The sequence below is a fragment of the Borostomias antarcticus genome, assembly GCF_949987555.1.
Source record: "Borostomias antarcticus genome assembly, chromosome: 11".
NCBI lineage: Eukaryota > Metazoa > Chordata > Actinopteri > Stomiiformes > Stomiidae > Borostomias > Borostomias antarcticus.
The window spans coordinates 8,522,262-8,538,370 of record NC_140244.1 but is presented as its reverse complement, the minus strand read 5'-3'; the positions used below and the strand labels follow the sequence as shown (position 1 = coordinate 8,538,370).

Below are 16,109 nucleotides of genomic sequence, written 5' to 3'. Positions count from 1 at the left end.
GCGACACAACACACCCCTGCTCTTTTATTTATATATTTTCAAACTTTTGCTGAGATGGAACTTTAGATGTTGGTCCCTAGATTGTGTGCACAGAGGTTCATGCAGATTGGTGAAACTTCCTAGGAGGAGATGGATTTTAAGTGTTAAAGTGTTAAGTTGTTTCATGCCTCTAGCTCAAACCTGCCTCATGAGATATGCCTGTTCAAAGTTTGCCATTTCAAACAGTTGCTTTAGCGCCACCCTTTGGCCAATCGGCGTAAGACTTGTTCCATGGCCTCTTCACATGATCCTCGACCATTGTGCAAAGTTTTTCATAAAAAGCGACCTGTCGGTTATTGGGGCTTCCATAGGGTTAGGGTTAGGCTTCCATGGCGTAAGAATAATATTACCCATTATGGTGCATGGACACTCTTCAACACTGCCTCCCAATGTGCTTTCACACACACAGATACACACACACACACACACACACACACACACACACACGCACACCCAATGAATCCCAGGACTCATATCAAGCTCTATAAATTCAGAAGTAAACCTGAAGATGAAGGTTAGTCTCCAGATCCTGACGTACAGTATCACTAGAGGTGAGTACTACTCTATACAGGGTGCTGTATCACACATGGTTCTGTTAGCACTGTATGGAGGCAGTAGAGAGGTTAGATGAAGAAGTACAATACAGTAACATCAGACACAGCCCAGACAGACTAAACACAGATCTAGACTAAAGAACTGTCAATGTTGAGCAGATAAATTAAACAATCTAGATTCATTCAATGTATTCACCTGTTTGCGTATGCAGCTTTCTAGAACCTGGTAACGTAGAGATGAATTTCTCAGTGGGCAGCAGCAACCTGACCATGGTTGTGAGACAACGTAACACGTTTGAAACAGCCCTGACCAAGAACATCATTGTGGTGGCGCTCTGCATCTCCATCAACTACATCAACGGCACCCTGGTGCACACCTTCTCCAAACACCAAGTGAACCATTTCTCTCTTATTGTCTGTTATCGCCTGTTGTGTATTTGCTGTGTTTATTACCCTTTCTTTGTAAAGGCTCAGTGAAGCTTCTCCAAGGCCCAGGTAGAGATTCACAGCTGGCTTTCATATTAGGTGTACTGTACTGTAGGTAGTTACTGAGTTTGAGAACGGCATAATCAATGTTCTCTTTGACAGAACAGAAATGAATAGGACATAGACCTTGATAAGAACTCTAGACAGACTAACAGGTTCCTCTTCTCTCTGTATAAGAGTGAGCAATTCACTCTCTTTTATTATGTCTTTACTGTATTCAGACTGAGGGAAGTTCATACTCCTTTATTATGTCTTTACTGTATTCAGACTGAGGGAAGTTCATTCTCCTTTATTATGTCTTTACTGTATTCAGACAGAGGGAAGTTCACTCTCCTTTATTATGTCTCTACTGTATTTAGACAGAGGGAAGTTCACTCTCCTTTATTATGTCTTTACTGTATTCACACAGAGGGAAGGCTGAGAGGGACCAGGAGGAGAGAGGAGAGCAGTAGACTGGGATTAGAACATTGTCTTAAAGGGCGCACATGTGGTGGAGAGAGAGAGAGCCTTGACAGACTGAGCTACACTACATACAACTAAGCTGGATCTGATGCCTCTCCTGCACCTGTATCTCTGCATGAATCTGCGAAATCTGTCTGTCATCTATATCTAAAAGATATGCAAACCTCCCAGCTAATATGTTTCTTTTGTCTTTCCTGTTTTTGAAATGAACCGAGCAGAGCTTTCAAACCTGAAAGTAAACCATCCTACCAGGGTGGTCTATCTAAAAGACCAAAATCTCAAAAGACTCTACTGACACCACCGATAGTACACGCTGTCTATATGCAGTCGCTTCTGCTATCTTTCTGCCTCCACCACCCCTCTCTACCTTTGGGTTCTGCCTTGCTCTCTGTGAGGGGTAGAGATGGATATTACCCATCCCTCTGGTATTACTTTGTTCATGTTGCCAGCTTATGCATTCTCAGGCAGAGAGCTTTCTGGAGCAGAACGTTTATGCTGAGATGCAATGCATTTGATCTATTAGATACTGAAACCAATTCTGCAGTGTGCCTGACTGAACCTATTGTACTAATATACAGTATGTCTACTGTCTCTCCCCAGATCTTCAACATCAACCCTCGTTACATCCTCTTCATCCACCTGGTGGTGAATGACATGCTCCAGCTGACCCTGGCTTGCCTGCTTTTTGTCATCAGTTACATCCTTTTCACCATCAACGTGTCCTTCTGCTGCTTCCTGCTGGTCATTGCAATCTTCACCACCCTTAACACGCCCGTCAACCTGGCCAGCATGGCCATCGAGCGCTACATCGCTGTCTGCTTTCCGCTTCGCCATTCCCAGATTTGCACCGTTCACCGCACCCACATCCTGATTGGCCTGATCTGGGTGCTGAGTGCCATCCCCATCCTACCAGATGTCTTCACCTTATTGGCCACAGAGCCCCTGTCCTTCTTCAGCTCCAGGATCTTCTGCAGCCGAGACTATGTGTTCCGGAGCCCGTCCACGCTCAAGAGGAAGAACATCTTCCACTATGTCTTCCTGTCCCTGGTGTGGATCACTCTCCTCTACACCTACTTCAGCATCCTGTTTGCCGCGCGGGCCGCCAGTGCTGACGCCAGGAAGGCCCGGAACACCATCCTGCTGCACGGCCTGCAGCTCCTCTTGTGCATGTTCACCTACCTGCGCCCCCTTCTGGAGACCCTGCTACTCTACATGTTCCCCAGCCACATGGTGGAGATCCGCTTCACCTCCTACATCTTCATCCAGATCCTGCCACGCTTCATCAGCCCTGTGGTGTATGGGTTGAGGGACCAGACCTTCCGCAGGTATCTGAGGAGGTACCTGCTGTGCAGAATGGGCACCAGCACTCATTCACAGAACATCTCTCTCTTTAACACCACGAGCCGAGGGGAGAAGACTCGGTAGGTGAGAGGAAACCCTTAATTGAGTTAATTCCATGCCCCTCCCCCCCCCCCCCGCTCATCAACTTGTCGGGGGCGCACTGTCGTTATTTTGCCTAGGGTGGCCAATCGCCTTCCGCCGAGCCTGCCACCGCTCCTTCCAGGGGAGTGAAGCAAAGGCACGGTGCAGCTATTGACAACACAGGCAGAAATGCTGGAATAGCAACAGAAAGGCCACCGGTAGGGGGGAGTCAATGAAGTAAGATGGTATGTCTCAGTGAAACTGAATCTGATATCAGGTATCTGGTTTTAATTAGTTTTGACAATGTGAATAAAATCAATGATTGCAGCTTTAAATGCATGATCTGTATGTGCAGTACTGTATAGTGGGATTTATAGGGTAACTACCTGTAAAATCAAAGTCAAGTTTATTGGTCACATGCTACATCATACTAAGGGTTGTTGATGAGGTTTTGTGTAACATAGACGCTTGCTACTATTTGTAACACACTGTAAGGTCATGCAACATGAACATATGGAAAAGTTGTGATGCACTGTAAAGGTTAGGACCAATCAGATTTGTCATTTGAACTCTTGGATCAGCAGAAAATAGCAGGTGCACGTTATGTAATAAACTGGTTCCAACTGGTTTGAACCTGTCCAGATGAGATACCAATATTTCTGGAAAAATACTGAGATATGCCCACCCCACCTGAACGTGTCCCATATTCGGTTCTCATATTGGTTGTTTTAAAATGAGCATGGATTTAGTCAGGAGGGGACTTGTTTGGGGTATAACGTGTGGTCAATGTGCTCTAAAATTCTGTATTTCTAGAATTACTCCCTTTTGCTGATGTCACTGTACCTGTTGAGATCAATAAACTACCTTGCATCCAACTCTGCTGGACTTAGTGTTTTCTTTTGAGGAAAACTTATAATTCCTTATGATTTGATTTTTTGGTTGTAAGGGAGGTTCTCTCCATTAGAGTGGATGGGATTGTGGACTTCAGTTTGTCCCTCATCCTCCTGTCCACCACAGCCTCCAAACTGTCCAGTTGTTGCCCCACGACAGAGCTGGCTTTCTTCACCAGCTTGTTCAGTTTGTTTGTCTCCCTAGACTTGACGTTGCCTCCCCAGCAGGCCACAGCAAAGAACCAGACAGCACGCTGCTGGCTACTGCTGCTGGCTACCACAGACTACTGGCTACCACAGACTACTGCCTACCACAGACTGCTGGCTACCACAGACTACTGGCTACCACAGACTACTACCTACCACAGACTACTGCCTACCACAGACTACTGCCTACCACAGACTGCTGGCTACCACAGACTACTGCCTACCACAGACTGCTTGCTACCACAGACTGCTGGCTACCACAGACTACTGGCTACCACAGACTACTGCCTACCACAGACTGCTGGCTACCACAGACTACTGCCTACCAAAGACTGCTTGCTACCACAGACTGCTGCCTACCACAGACTACTGGCTACCACAGACCAGTGTTGCACGATATACCGGTACCAACGGTCTACCACGGTGCCAAAACGTCACGGTGCCAACTATACTATAAGCTCTATACAACGGTACTACCGTGGAATACGGTACTACCGTTGAACACGGCAGGGGGACAATGTTACCTCTGTTCCCAAATTCACTGGTTTCTGCTAATGAGAAGACTGGCTCGCGACACCGTTGTGCAGCTCCCAATGTGTTGGCTCGCGCATACATGCAACTCCGCAGTCACAATACATAGGCTATTGACGTTATCTGTATGCCTGGGCCAGTTTTGTTCTCAGTAGGCTATCGTAGTGTCAGAAGCGTTTTCTAGCTCCGAGTCCGTACCATCAAATGTAACATTATTGAAGAAATATAACTCTAAAAGTTTAATATGGAAGTATTTTGGTTTTAAACCATATAAACAAGGAAACGCCATAGATGATGGCCGTCCGTTGTGCAGGCGATGCAGCAATGCCGTACAGGCAAAATGAGGCAACACATCAAACTTAATAAATCATCTACAGTCTCGTCATCCAGACCTTGCACTGGAATACAAGCGAGCTAATGAGGTTAGTATGACTTCAACACTACCACAGACTGCTGGCTACCACAGACTGCTGCCTACCACAGACTGCTGGCTACCACAGACTACTGGCTACCACAGACTGCTGCCTACCACAGACTGCTGCCTACCACAGACTACTAGCTACCACAGACTGCTGGCTACCACAGACTGGTAAAAAAACAGCAGCCTGCTGCACACGTCAAAGGACCGAGCCTCCTAAGGAAGAACAGTCTGCTCCTATAGAGTAGGGTCACAAAGTATACCGGTACCAATGGCAGACCGCGGTAACAAAACGCCACGGTACATATGATACCATAATGTTGGACAAACAGTAGTAGCCTACCCATGGACGCGGGAAGGGGGGTGCTGAAGGTGCTGTAGCTCCCCCTAGTGGCAAGCATGTGGAGCTCCTCTGCCTGCAAAAAGTTTTGTCTTCTTTATTATTATTATTTAAATTATTATTTGAAACTATATAGTACATTATTTTGCTTCAGGTAAGAAAAAAATATGTGAAAAATAAAGTTTTCGTTATTTTTCAGTGGGCTATTTTTAGTGATGTAGATGCTAGGGCTCACACAGTAGGCTACACAAGTTAACGTGACGCACAACACAAGTGTCAACTGACATGATGGCGCAAAAACAAATATCGCAATTCTTCCTCACTAAAAATGCTAAATCTGCGAAAAAAGACGACATTGAAGTAGTCCTAGAAGATGCACTGAATTTGTCTACCACGACTACTACCAACGAGCACCAGCCTCAACATCAGCACTGCAACTGAGGAAACCGGAGCTGGCCGTTCAGCTAGCGCTAGCCATGGCCACACGAGCGATCATCTCGTTTCAAAACAACCAACAACTTCGGAGGAGCTATGATGCTATTTCCACGTAGTGATCAATGAAGCAGAGTCATCAAGCAACTCGATCAGGCAAGAAATACGCTGTCACTGCTAGCCTGGCTAACTTTAACATTAGCAACTCGGCAGTCGCTTTCTCGGCCAACGGATTGGCAGCTCAAGAATTTGACCGGGGCCTCATCACAAACTACTCCACAGGATCTGGGTTGTGAAAGTCTGAATCAAGTGAAGTAAAACTGGACCATTGAGCTTAATATTAACGAACGGGACAAGAAACCGAGACACGTTTATGGTGGGACGAATCGTGCGTCTGTTAGCAACAGAAAATACTTGACCAAGAAGTGCCAGAATGTATGGAACTGCACCGTAGTAACCCCGGGCTCACACGCTTGCGTTTGATGCGTGTCCGTCAACGTATGGCGGAAGGCGTGTCTGCCGCACGCAACAACAACGAATCACATTGTCCGAAACTGCGCTCACAACAGCCGAGTAGATTCTCCGAACCTGCTAGCGCGCACTATTTTGAAAACCCACCCGGCTTTTTGTTTAGTGCTGTCATGGATGCTAATCTGGTCGAACGTGTGGCGATCGGTATTGGGTACATCCTATCCTGCAAACAAACAGCGATTGTCCTCCATCTTGGTATCGGAAAATTTGAAAATCCCGCCTTGCGATGACGTCTTTCTCCGTCAAGACATCTGATTGGTAGGCAGCTCCGGCAACGCATCTGAAAGTTGAAAATGTTTCAACTTTCGACGCTAGCAACGCAGGCAACGCAACGCACCGGGACAACAACGGAACCAGAATGCCATTCGGCAGCAGCCATTGAAAGTGAATGGCATCCGTCAATGTTGACGCATCAAACGCAAGCGTGTGAGCCCGGGGTAACCCCGGGCTCATATGCTTGCGTTTGATGCGTGTCCGTCAACGTATGGCGGAAGGCGTGTCTGCCGCACGCAACAACAACGAATCACATTGTCCGAAACTGCGCTCTCAACAGCCGAGTAGATTCTCCGAACCTGCTAGCGCGCACTATTTTGAAAACCCACCCGGCTTTTCGTTTAGTGCTGTCATGGATGCTAATCTGGTCGAACGTGTGGCGATCGTCTATGCATTGTGGTTGAGGCAACGTGAACGTGGTGCCCGCAGGTATTGGGTACATCCTATCCTGCAAACAAACAGCGATTGTCCTCCATCTTGGTATCGAAAAATGTGAAAACCCCGCCTTGCGATGACGTCTTTCTCCGTCAAGACATCTGATTGGAAAGTTGAAAATGTTTCAACTTTCGACGCTAGCAACGCAGGCAACGCAACGCACCGGGACAACAATGGAACCAGAATGCCATTCGGCTGCAGCCATTGAAAGTGAATGGCATCCGTCAATGTTGACACATCAAACGCAAGCGTGTGAGCCCGGTGAGTGAAATGGCATTGTGTTGTAGGCTAACGTTACTGTGATGACTGAATGGTGGTGTTGTGTATAAGCACAGCCTCACTCCGGTCACTCCCGCCGTGGAGATAATTCTGTGTGGTTTGTTTAGATAATGACAATCGACAACTTATTATGATACTGGGTAGATAGTATTCTACTGTTTGTAATGAATAGTGATTGATAGTCAGTTTGATTGTGGTCGCGTGGTCGGCATCAGTTTAGTGGGTATGTGTGATACATTGGGGTAGCCTGTGTGTGTGTGTTGTAATAGTAAAATAACTGATCTACACAAGCATTTACCAAGATTCGTTCAAAAGGTTAAGTCTGGTTTATTGTGAAAAGCATACGAGCGCAAGGACTTCCTGAAGAACGCAACAAGGATGGTTTATTCAGCGAAGTGAAGCCTTCAGCCTCTTGGGCTCACTTTTATTCAAGCAAAACACAGGTATGGTGCTTCCAGGATGTGATTGGCTAATCTATTGTACGTCATATGAAATGGCAGGCGTGGCCAAGAGTACAGACATGTGACATGAGAAAAAGGGCGGCAATTGGGGACAAAGGATGGTTATTCTGTTGTAGACAGATGGCCTTCTGGAAGCCATTTTGTATGTCAGCACAGCTATGTGAATATTTGGGGGAGGTGATGAATTACAAGAGAAGTGAGAGGACAAAGGTTTAAGGTGTTTGGATGTAAATTCCTCAACAATCCCCCATTTGTGCCTGAACAGGTACACAAAAATAAAATATAAAATCCAAACACAAAGTGTAAACATTCAGCTATGCTATACATGTGGAAAGGAAGTAATCTCTCCACTAGGTGGAGCAAAACTTTTTTTTTTTTTATATTTAACCAAAAAAATAGATTATTTTCTTTCCACGTGCAAAATCACACACCAAAACCTTGTTTCAGAAATATGACAGGAAACAAGGTAAAAAAGATCACATGATTATATACTATTTATAGTCTAAAAGTGGACAACCATTCACCAAGAAACCTTGAAAGTTTGAACAAGGCAAAAAGATGAAATGGTTACCAGTGTAAGAAGGGCAAAAAACCTCTTGGTCAATTTAGAGGAAAAACCCAAACTTATTTATCAACTCATGTTTCAACCATTGTAACTCTTGTAAACAAATATGATATTTTTTCAAGATAATTTCAAAGTTCATTCACTCTTGTTGTGAATAATCGCATGTAATTTCCTCTGGATCATAGCTTCCATGTTTGCGTCTCTGAATGTTTAATGTAGGTTCCAGTGTGTGCGGTTAGAGGTGCAGTCATTTCTGTTGAGATTGTCCACGTTGTCATACCACAACCACGAGAAGGAGGTGACCGGCAAGGTCAGTCTCCGATTGCTCATCAGAGGAGAGGAGAGTGTGGCGGTGACCGTCAAGGTCAGTCTCCAATTGCTCATCAGAGGAGAGGACAGTGTGGCGGTGACTGTCAAGGTCACTCTCCGATTGCTCATCAGAGGAGAGGACAGTGTGGCAGTGACCGCTTGAGATCTCTGGTTCGGCTGCATGGACCGTCCTCTCAGCTACTTTTGACAGCTATTCCACACAGGCCAGAATGCCCTGGTGCTGATTGTTCCATCTTTGACGGGTAGGTTCACCCCGCAACATCTACTTCTCTTCCATGTTTTCTGGCCTGTTCTCAGGCTGCTCATCTGCTCCTGGTAGTCTCTTGTCTCCCCATTGGGCAGGTCTATATAGAGCGGTCAGCCAGCGAGCTCTCGGAAGGTGAGGAGGGAGTCCCTGTCCTGGTTCAGCAGGGTGAAGGTGCGGTGGGACACGGTGTCCGTGTGGACCCCACACAGCCAGGGCGCCAGCAGCACGTCCAGGCTCTTGAACTGAACCCGGTCCACACGGTACTGCTCCACGTAGGGCCGGCCCGGGTCGTGCTGCTGGAGGGCCACCTCGGCGCTCCCGCTCCCCCAGTACAGGCTGAGGAAGTGCTCCGTCTGTGGATCCACAGATGAGAGAGACAACAGAGACAAAACAGAAGAGCAAAAGGAGAGTCCTCTGGTCTGGTTTCCCTGTTCCCCTCTTTGGTCAGGAACGGTTATCAGCAGTCTGTTGGAGATACTCAGAAACATGGTTAAGTGCAAGCTCCTCTTCTGCATTTGAGGACAGAGTATTGGGCCCGCTTCGGACAAAATGGTCTCTTCCCTATGTCATACTTATCTGTCGCTCACGGTGAGTTGGTGACATGGCGTTGGCCCTGCATTCCACGAACCACCGTCTCCTGGTTCGGCATTCACCCATCACTCCCGGAACGACAGTTGTCTGTAAAAAACACTCAGAAAAACACTCAGACCCGATGAATGTGCCTCAAACTATAAACATGAGATATTTAACATAACCATTTAAAAATATATAATTGGGTTAGGAGATGCTGTATTCAGATTAAGACACTGGCAAACATTATCTATCCCCCCCACTATCATGTACAAACCTTACGTCCTCAGCTACATCTGTCTTGTCCTGTTTATTTACCTTAAAAAAATGGGTCTATATTGGCTAGTTAAAATCTACCTTGTGGGTTGTTCAAGGGAACTCCAGCAGGTGGCGCCGAATCCCAGGTTGCAGGATTCTCCCTTTCAATTTGCCTGCGGTAGCTGTAACAATTTCTAATCCAGTGGCCAGTTTTACCACAATGAAAACACGCGTCAGTTCTGTCTCCGTTTTCGTTTCCCTCCCTTGGTTTCATTCTGTAGTCCATTCTGTTTCTATCCCTACGATTCTTGTTCGTGTGACGACCCTGTGGTCGTTGTTGGTTGGGAGCAGACGGAAAAACAGAGTTGGGAGGCGGGGCAGCAGCTACAACAGCGGGTGAACCAGTCATAGTTTGGGAAAGAGGTGTGAGCTCTGAGTGCTGAGTCGGCGTGATAGAGTTCAAAACGGAATGACTAGGAGGGGGGAGGGACTCTGAATATTCACCTCTCTGATTAACTTCCTCAGCTACGCGTCTTTCTGACTTGAAAAAACACTCGTGTGCGACTATTTCCCACTTCCTGAATGCATTCCAATCTATCGCATTTCCAGGCTCCCTTCCTAACCTAGTCATCTCAAACGCCTGTAACTGAGCCCTAACAGTCGCTAACTCACTAATCTTGAGTGTACCGGACAGGGGGAAATCAGAATGCTTCGCCCAGATCAAAAACCGCTGTAAAGGATTTTTATCCTTATGATAGTTAGATTGTCCAAGAACACGCTGAGTGGTCGATCAAGCTGGTTTTAAACAAAGTACAATAGTTTATTCTATGTTACGATTCTGCAGAAGCGGACCCTCGCACCGGAAGTGATTCCAGGCAAGAGTGAAGCATGGGAGTAGGGTTCGGGGGTTTATACAGTGAAGGAGGAAGTGACAGTTTCAGGGGGAATGCAGGGAAGTGATGTCACACAGGGAGGGATTTGTAGTTCTGACAGACTGATCTATGAGAACGAACTACAAGGTTTAGAATTACAGTCGAGGGGGAAAACAGAACACTTTGTTGAGACTTGAAATTCATTCACAATTCCCCACTTTGTGGATTAAATATCCACAACTATAATAGAAATGAAAGAATCAACAATGTGAAATCAAATTATAAAATAGGCCTATCATAAAAATAATCCAACATCTTTGGCAAAACCCTATTCTACACATATGGAAAGGAAGTAATCTATTTCTCCACTAGGTGGAGCATAATAAAGATTTAACAAACTCAAGTTATTTAACACACCAAGATCATTTTCTTCTCATATGCAATCACTTACCAAAACTCCTCACCTTAATTTGGCATAAGCAAGGTAAAAAGATACCATGATTATTAATCTAAGACATCATATATTCATGACTGAGTGGGAAAAACCCTATTTGTTTTAGAAGAAAACCCTTAAATTCAAATTAGAACCAACAGATTATGTATCAAAATATTCCAAATAGTCAATGTCAATGGCACAGACATCATTAAGATCTTGAATTGAATTAATAGTAAATTTAACTTTTTCTATCATTATTTAGGCAGCATAGGCATATCTGGAACAGCATTTAAACATACACTTAAGAATATTAAAAAAATAATAACGATGAAGAACATGCATACAATTGAAAACACACATATTTGAGAATATCCAGGACTTGCAAAAGCATTCCATTTAGGAACATTATCTAAGATCTGAATACCTTTATCGTTTGCTTCATGGAACTCAATGTAGCATTGGGATCTGAACTAACCGAACAGCAGATATAGCCAGTATTATCTCTAAGGGAAGTCTATTTTGTAGCACAATCTTTTCCATGTAATTTACTTCTGTAGCTAAGGCTGAAATTACTTGGTATTGTGCGATCATGTGTCATGCGTTCATGAGAGAAATAATATACTGAAACTAAATAGAAAATTCGAGACAGCTCTATGGTCTCTAGTTTGATTGCTGATGAATTCCCTGCATTTGAGTGTGATCAATCTTCTTAATCCTGGACATTACATGAGCAAGATAACATTCATGTGACACTGTTGCAATTTAAAGTTGAATACGCTATTTCCCTATAGCTCAAAAATACGCCATTTGGAATGGCTCTCTGAACCTTAATTCCACATCTCATAAATCTGCTTAAACACTAATTTGTGTGTTGTATCTGAAAATATTAATACATGCTGTGATGTATTGAAGAGGTCACTTCAAATTGTTTAACTCGCTTTTTCAAGTTCAGCCCTGTGGATGCAATTCTGTTAGGCTTCATTTTTTATACTTGGTTGATGTAGTTAGGTGCATAGCAGTTAAACACAGTTAAACACAGTCCCCTGAGAATAGTCTGGAACAGCTTCTACAAAGATCAACTTTATAATTATGAATTTTCAATACTTCTATACCCACTCTAAACTAAACTCCAGTCACAGTTTCAACAGTATAACCTGGAAATCTCTGTTGCTTTCAAATCTTATATATGCAGAATGTAGTATTTTCCATTCATCTTCGTCTCAACAGTCAAGTGGAGTGCAACATTCAAATAGGACAAACGCTTGTCCACGTTGCCATAACGATCCTGAGAAGGAGGTGACAGGCAAGGTCACTTCTTTCAATAGCTCCTCCTCAGAGGAAGCCACAGTGTGGTGGCCCATGATTGTGTTTTGCTGAAGTGGTGGTCAGAGTTGTCCTCCTGACAGCAATGAGGAAAAGTAGTGCGTTATTCTTTGTCTGATTTCTCATCTGAGACCAGAGAGTGAGCTTTCGCCCTGGTGGTGACACAGGATATTGCATCCTGGTTGTTGGAATTCTCAGGCCGGGTGGCCTCGTCCTGGTTTGGAACCAGCCTGCAGTGGCTGGCGTGTACCCGCAAAGTCCTCTCTGCTACGTCTGAGTTAGCAGCAGGAACTGGTACGGGCCCAGCCAACGGGCACTCTGGTTTCAGGTCTCTGCTCACAACCCATTGGCCTGGTTGGAAATGATGCAGGTCGGCTCTCTCAGGTCGGCAGACCTGTGAATCCACAGATGAGAGACACACCATAGACAAAACAGGACCGGACCGCAGCTTTTAGCAGCGGAGTTAGCAGCCATACTGGACACAGGATCAGAGGTTTCAAATAGGAGCTTGGCCTTTGCCACCATTTCTTCTTCAGCTCTGCATCTCGTTCTTTCAACTACTTTCTAATTTCCTTCAACTACAACCTCCTCACTACCTTCAATTCAACTTCCTCACTGCCTTCAATTCCACTTCTTCATTACCTTCTTCACTACTACTAGTCTGTTTCATTAGCAACAACCAGTTAACTTGATAACATCCTTTACTCCCCCTCTTTTTTTTTTTGAAACATGATCTGGTCAGTGTGCTAATTTGAAAACATAATGAAAGCATGGAATATGCAGTATAGGTTATGCTAACTATGAAATGAGCATTCATTCACATTCAAAATCAGAGTGAGAGGAGAATATCTGAGAGGTTTGAGCGTGGCTTAATTGATCTCGTTCAAATATGTTGAGTCATGTCTCTCTGCCTTCTGGAGGAGGAAGCAGAGTTAAGAACAGTGCATCTTTGAAATGCACGGTCAACAGTTCAGTCTTATTAAAGCAGCAGCCACGCTGTGTGTAGGTGCGATGTAAATTATGAATAGTCACAACATGCAGGACATGGATAAAATCGCTTGCGCAATGCTACTAGGTCTAAAACAGCATCAGTGGTAGTTGCCACTTGTTTCAAGTAGGACCCAAGTCCTTTTAACAGAGTCAAGTCTTTTTAGTCAGAAATACTTAAACAGAGTGCATTAGTCATCGTCAAAACCAGTCGGGCTCGTCAGTCCATGTAATCTTGTCAAGTGGAGCTAGCTTTTGTCTAATGAGGGTTGTCTGCTAAATCAGGGATAGACTCTGCAGTAGTCTATTACCAAGCAGCCTTTGTTTATTTATCATTAGTAAGTGACCAAGGTAATTAACCTGCTCACGCACCAATTAGATTTAGGTCTTAGAAATTCTATGGCCATTTCCTAAAATAAAACAACATATTCGTATCATCAAACCATGAGTCCTTGTTTCTAACAAGAAATTGTTATTCAAAATAATCATTTAAAAAAAAGGGAGCACCAACACATTATGTAAAACAGCGCCCTCTAATGGTGAAAACAAAAATTCCCTTAAATCAGGGTGAACAAATGGAAAAAATGCATTACTCCTACCAAAACAATAAATGAATAGCTTCATATGGGGTTCTCAAATCATGAACAAATATAATTTATCTAAACCGCTCTCAAAAGAACACTATGGGTGTTATAAGTTGAGCTCAAGTTCAATAACCACATTTCTGCATTTGAGGACAGAGGGTTATAAGCACGCTTAGGACGTGATGGTTCCTTGGGTCTGACAACCACTTGGTTACTATTCTTAAATTTAGCCTAGATCATATCTATCTCTTACCCACAGTCAGTTGGGCAACGTGGGGGTGAGGCGTTTGACCAGCGTCCCCACGAACCAAGGTGTCAGCCCATATAAATGGGAATTCGGTTACTCCGGTTGTATCCAAGTCTTGGAGTAGCCTCCATTACTCGTCCCGTGCCTTTCTCTCCTCTGTAAACAAACTTCAGAAATAATACGTGACACATTTATTTTACCATTCAGCTGTCTCTGTGGGCCATCAGACTCACAGACAGAGCTGCATGGGCAGTTTACATACAATAAAAGACAGACAAAATAAAAGACATTTCAATTTCTCACCACTCTTGTGGGTAACACCAATTCTTAGAAATTATGCGCCGGAGGCACATAAACATAACAAAATAAATCATAGACCGCAGTTTTGATAAATTGGAGTGATGTCTTTTCTTTTTTTTTTTCAAGAATATGTATCTGAGCATATTAAGTTTACATGACAATACAGTGAATTGAGGTTGAAGTTAGCATCATCTAACACAACTTTAAGTGGCAGTCATTTCAAATTATTAAAAATACTTGCGGTTCCAACCGGTTTGGCATTCATCCGGTAGTCCAGGAACGTCAATTCTCTGTAAAACTCAAAACCAATGAATGTGCATCTGAAATCAGTAAAACATGAAATCTTAAACAAAACAAAATTCTCAAAATTGGGTTGTCAGACAAATGTATCAGACTAAGATATTGGCAAATATGAATGATTTTTCTTTTTTCTCTTACCTCTACCCTCCCCCCCCCCCCCCCCCCCCCCCCCATGTCACGTACACTCTCACTCTCCCTAGAATGGGAGAGGAACCAGAGGGAGGTGTCTCAGAAGAGTAATACCCTAGGGGGGGCGTTATTTCAGACATCCCTGTTTGGGGTAAGGGTATGTAGCAGCCGTAGAGATGACAGTTGGTCGAACAGGAAGGGACGTTTGGACAGGAACAACGGACGTGGCCTGAACCAACAAAACTGTTTGGATAGGTGTCACAACAAGGAGGGGGTTGGTTGAAATAGTTTACATCTGCTTAACAAGGGACATGGCCTGAAACAACAAAACTCTTGTTTGGATAAGAGGTCAGAACAGGAAGAGGCCTATCTGTCCCTTCACTTCACCCACACATGCTTCAGTGCACTAAAAATTAATCCCATTTTAAAAGAAAATATGAGAACAAACAATGTAATAAAAAGTTACAGAAAAAAAACTAAACACGTTTAGTCAACCAAATTACTGCTGTGCTGAGAGATACTTGTTTGTTGTTTTTTTTATCCTGTTATATATTTTTTTTTCCCAAGATGGCAGTCATCAGAAGCCAAAATGGTCGACCCTCAAATGGAAAAGAGGAACAGGAAGTCTCTCTTTTTTTTTTTTTTTTTTCACACAAGCAGCAAACCAGGAAGTTAACCACGTGTGCACAGAGTTAGCTAAGCACGTGGGCTAATCAACATGTGTAACCAACCACGTGGGCGAACTAGCTAGCACAGGAAAGCTAATCAGTGAACCAACAGCACAAAAACCAAAGCTAACAGAAATACAAGATACTTAGCTTGGAGCAGAATTAAAAGAACAAAGGATGAGCACAAGAGTGCCGTAGAAATACCAAAATAACCCCAACACTGAACACAAAACAAAGCCAGCACAACAGACAGTTAAATGCAAAACCAAACCGTAGCATGTACAGAAGTTTAACACTAAACAAAAACCCAGGATCTGAAATCCCAAGACAAGACAAACAAAATGAAACAAAACAAGGCCTACACGACTCACTTAGCAAAAGCAAATCACCCGGGGTTTCCCAGTTCTCGAAGTGTAACAGCCACCTCCGTGTCATGCCCTTCACAACAGGAGTAAAAAAAACAAAATAACGAGCCTTAGAACAACAAAAGCCCCGTCGAGTCGCGGCAACCCCACGCAACGCGGATCCCAAAA

At 44.2% G+C, this 16,109-nt stretch overlaps 1 protein-coding gene across 1 annotated transcript; it reads left to right on the top strand.

The window, feature by feature from the left end:
- Positions 1 to 830: 830 nt before the first annotated feature.
- Positions 831 to 2,966, top strand: LOC311315183 (odorant receptor 131-2-like; the record flags this gene model as incomplete). The annotated part of the gene is made up of 2 exons (XM_084445783.1): positions 831 to 986; positions 2,142 to 2,966. The coding sequence occupies 2 exons, from the start codon at positions 831 to 833 to the stop codon at positions 2,964 to 2,966; spliced, it is 981 nt and encodes a 326-aa protein (XP_084301909.1).
- Between the last annotated feature and the right edge of the window lie 13,143 nt (positions 2,967 to 16,109).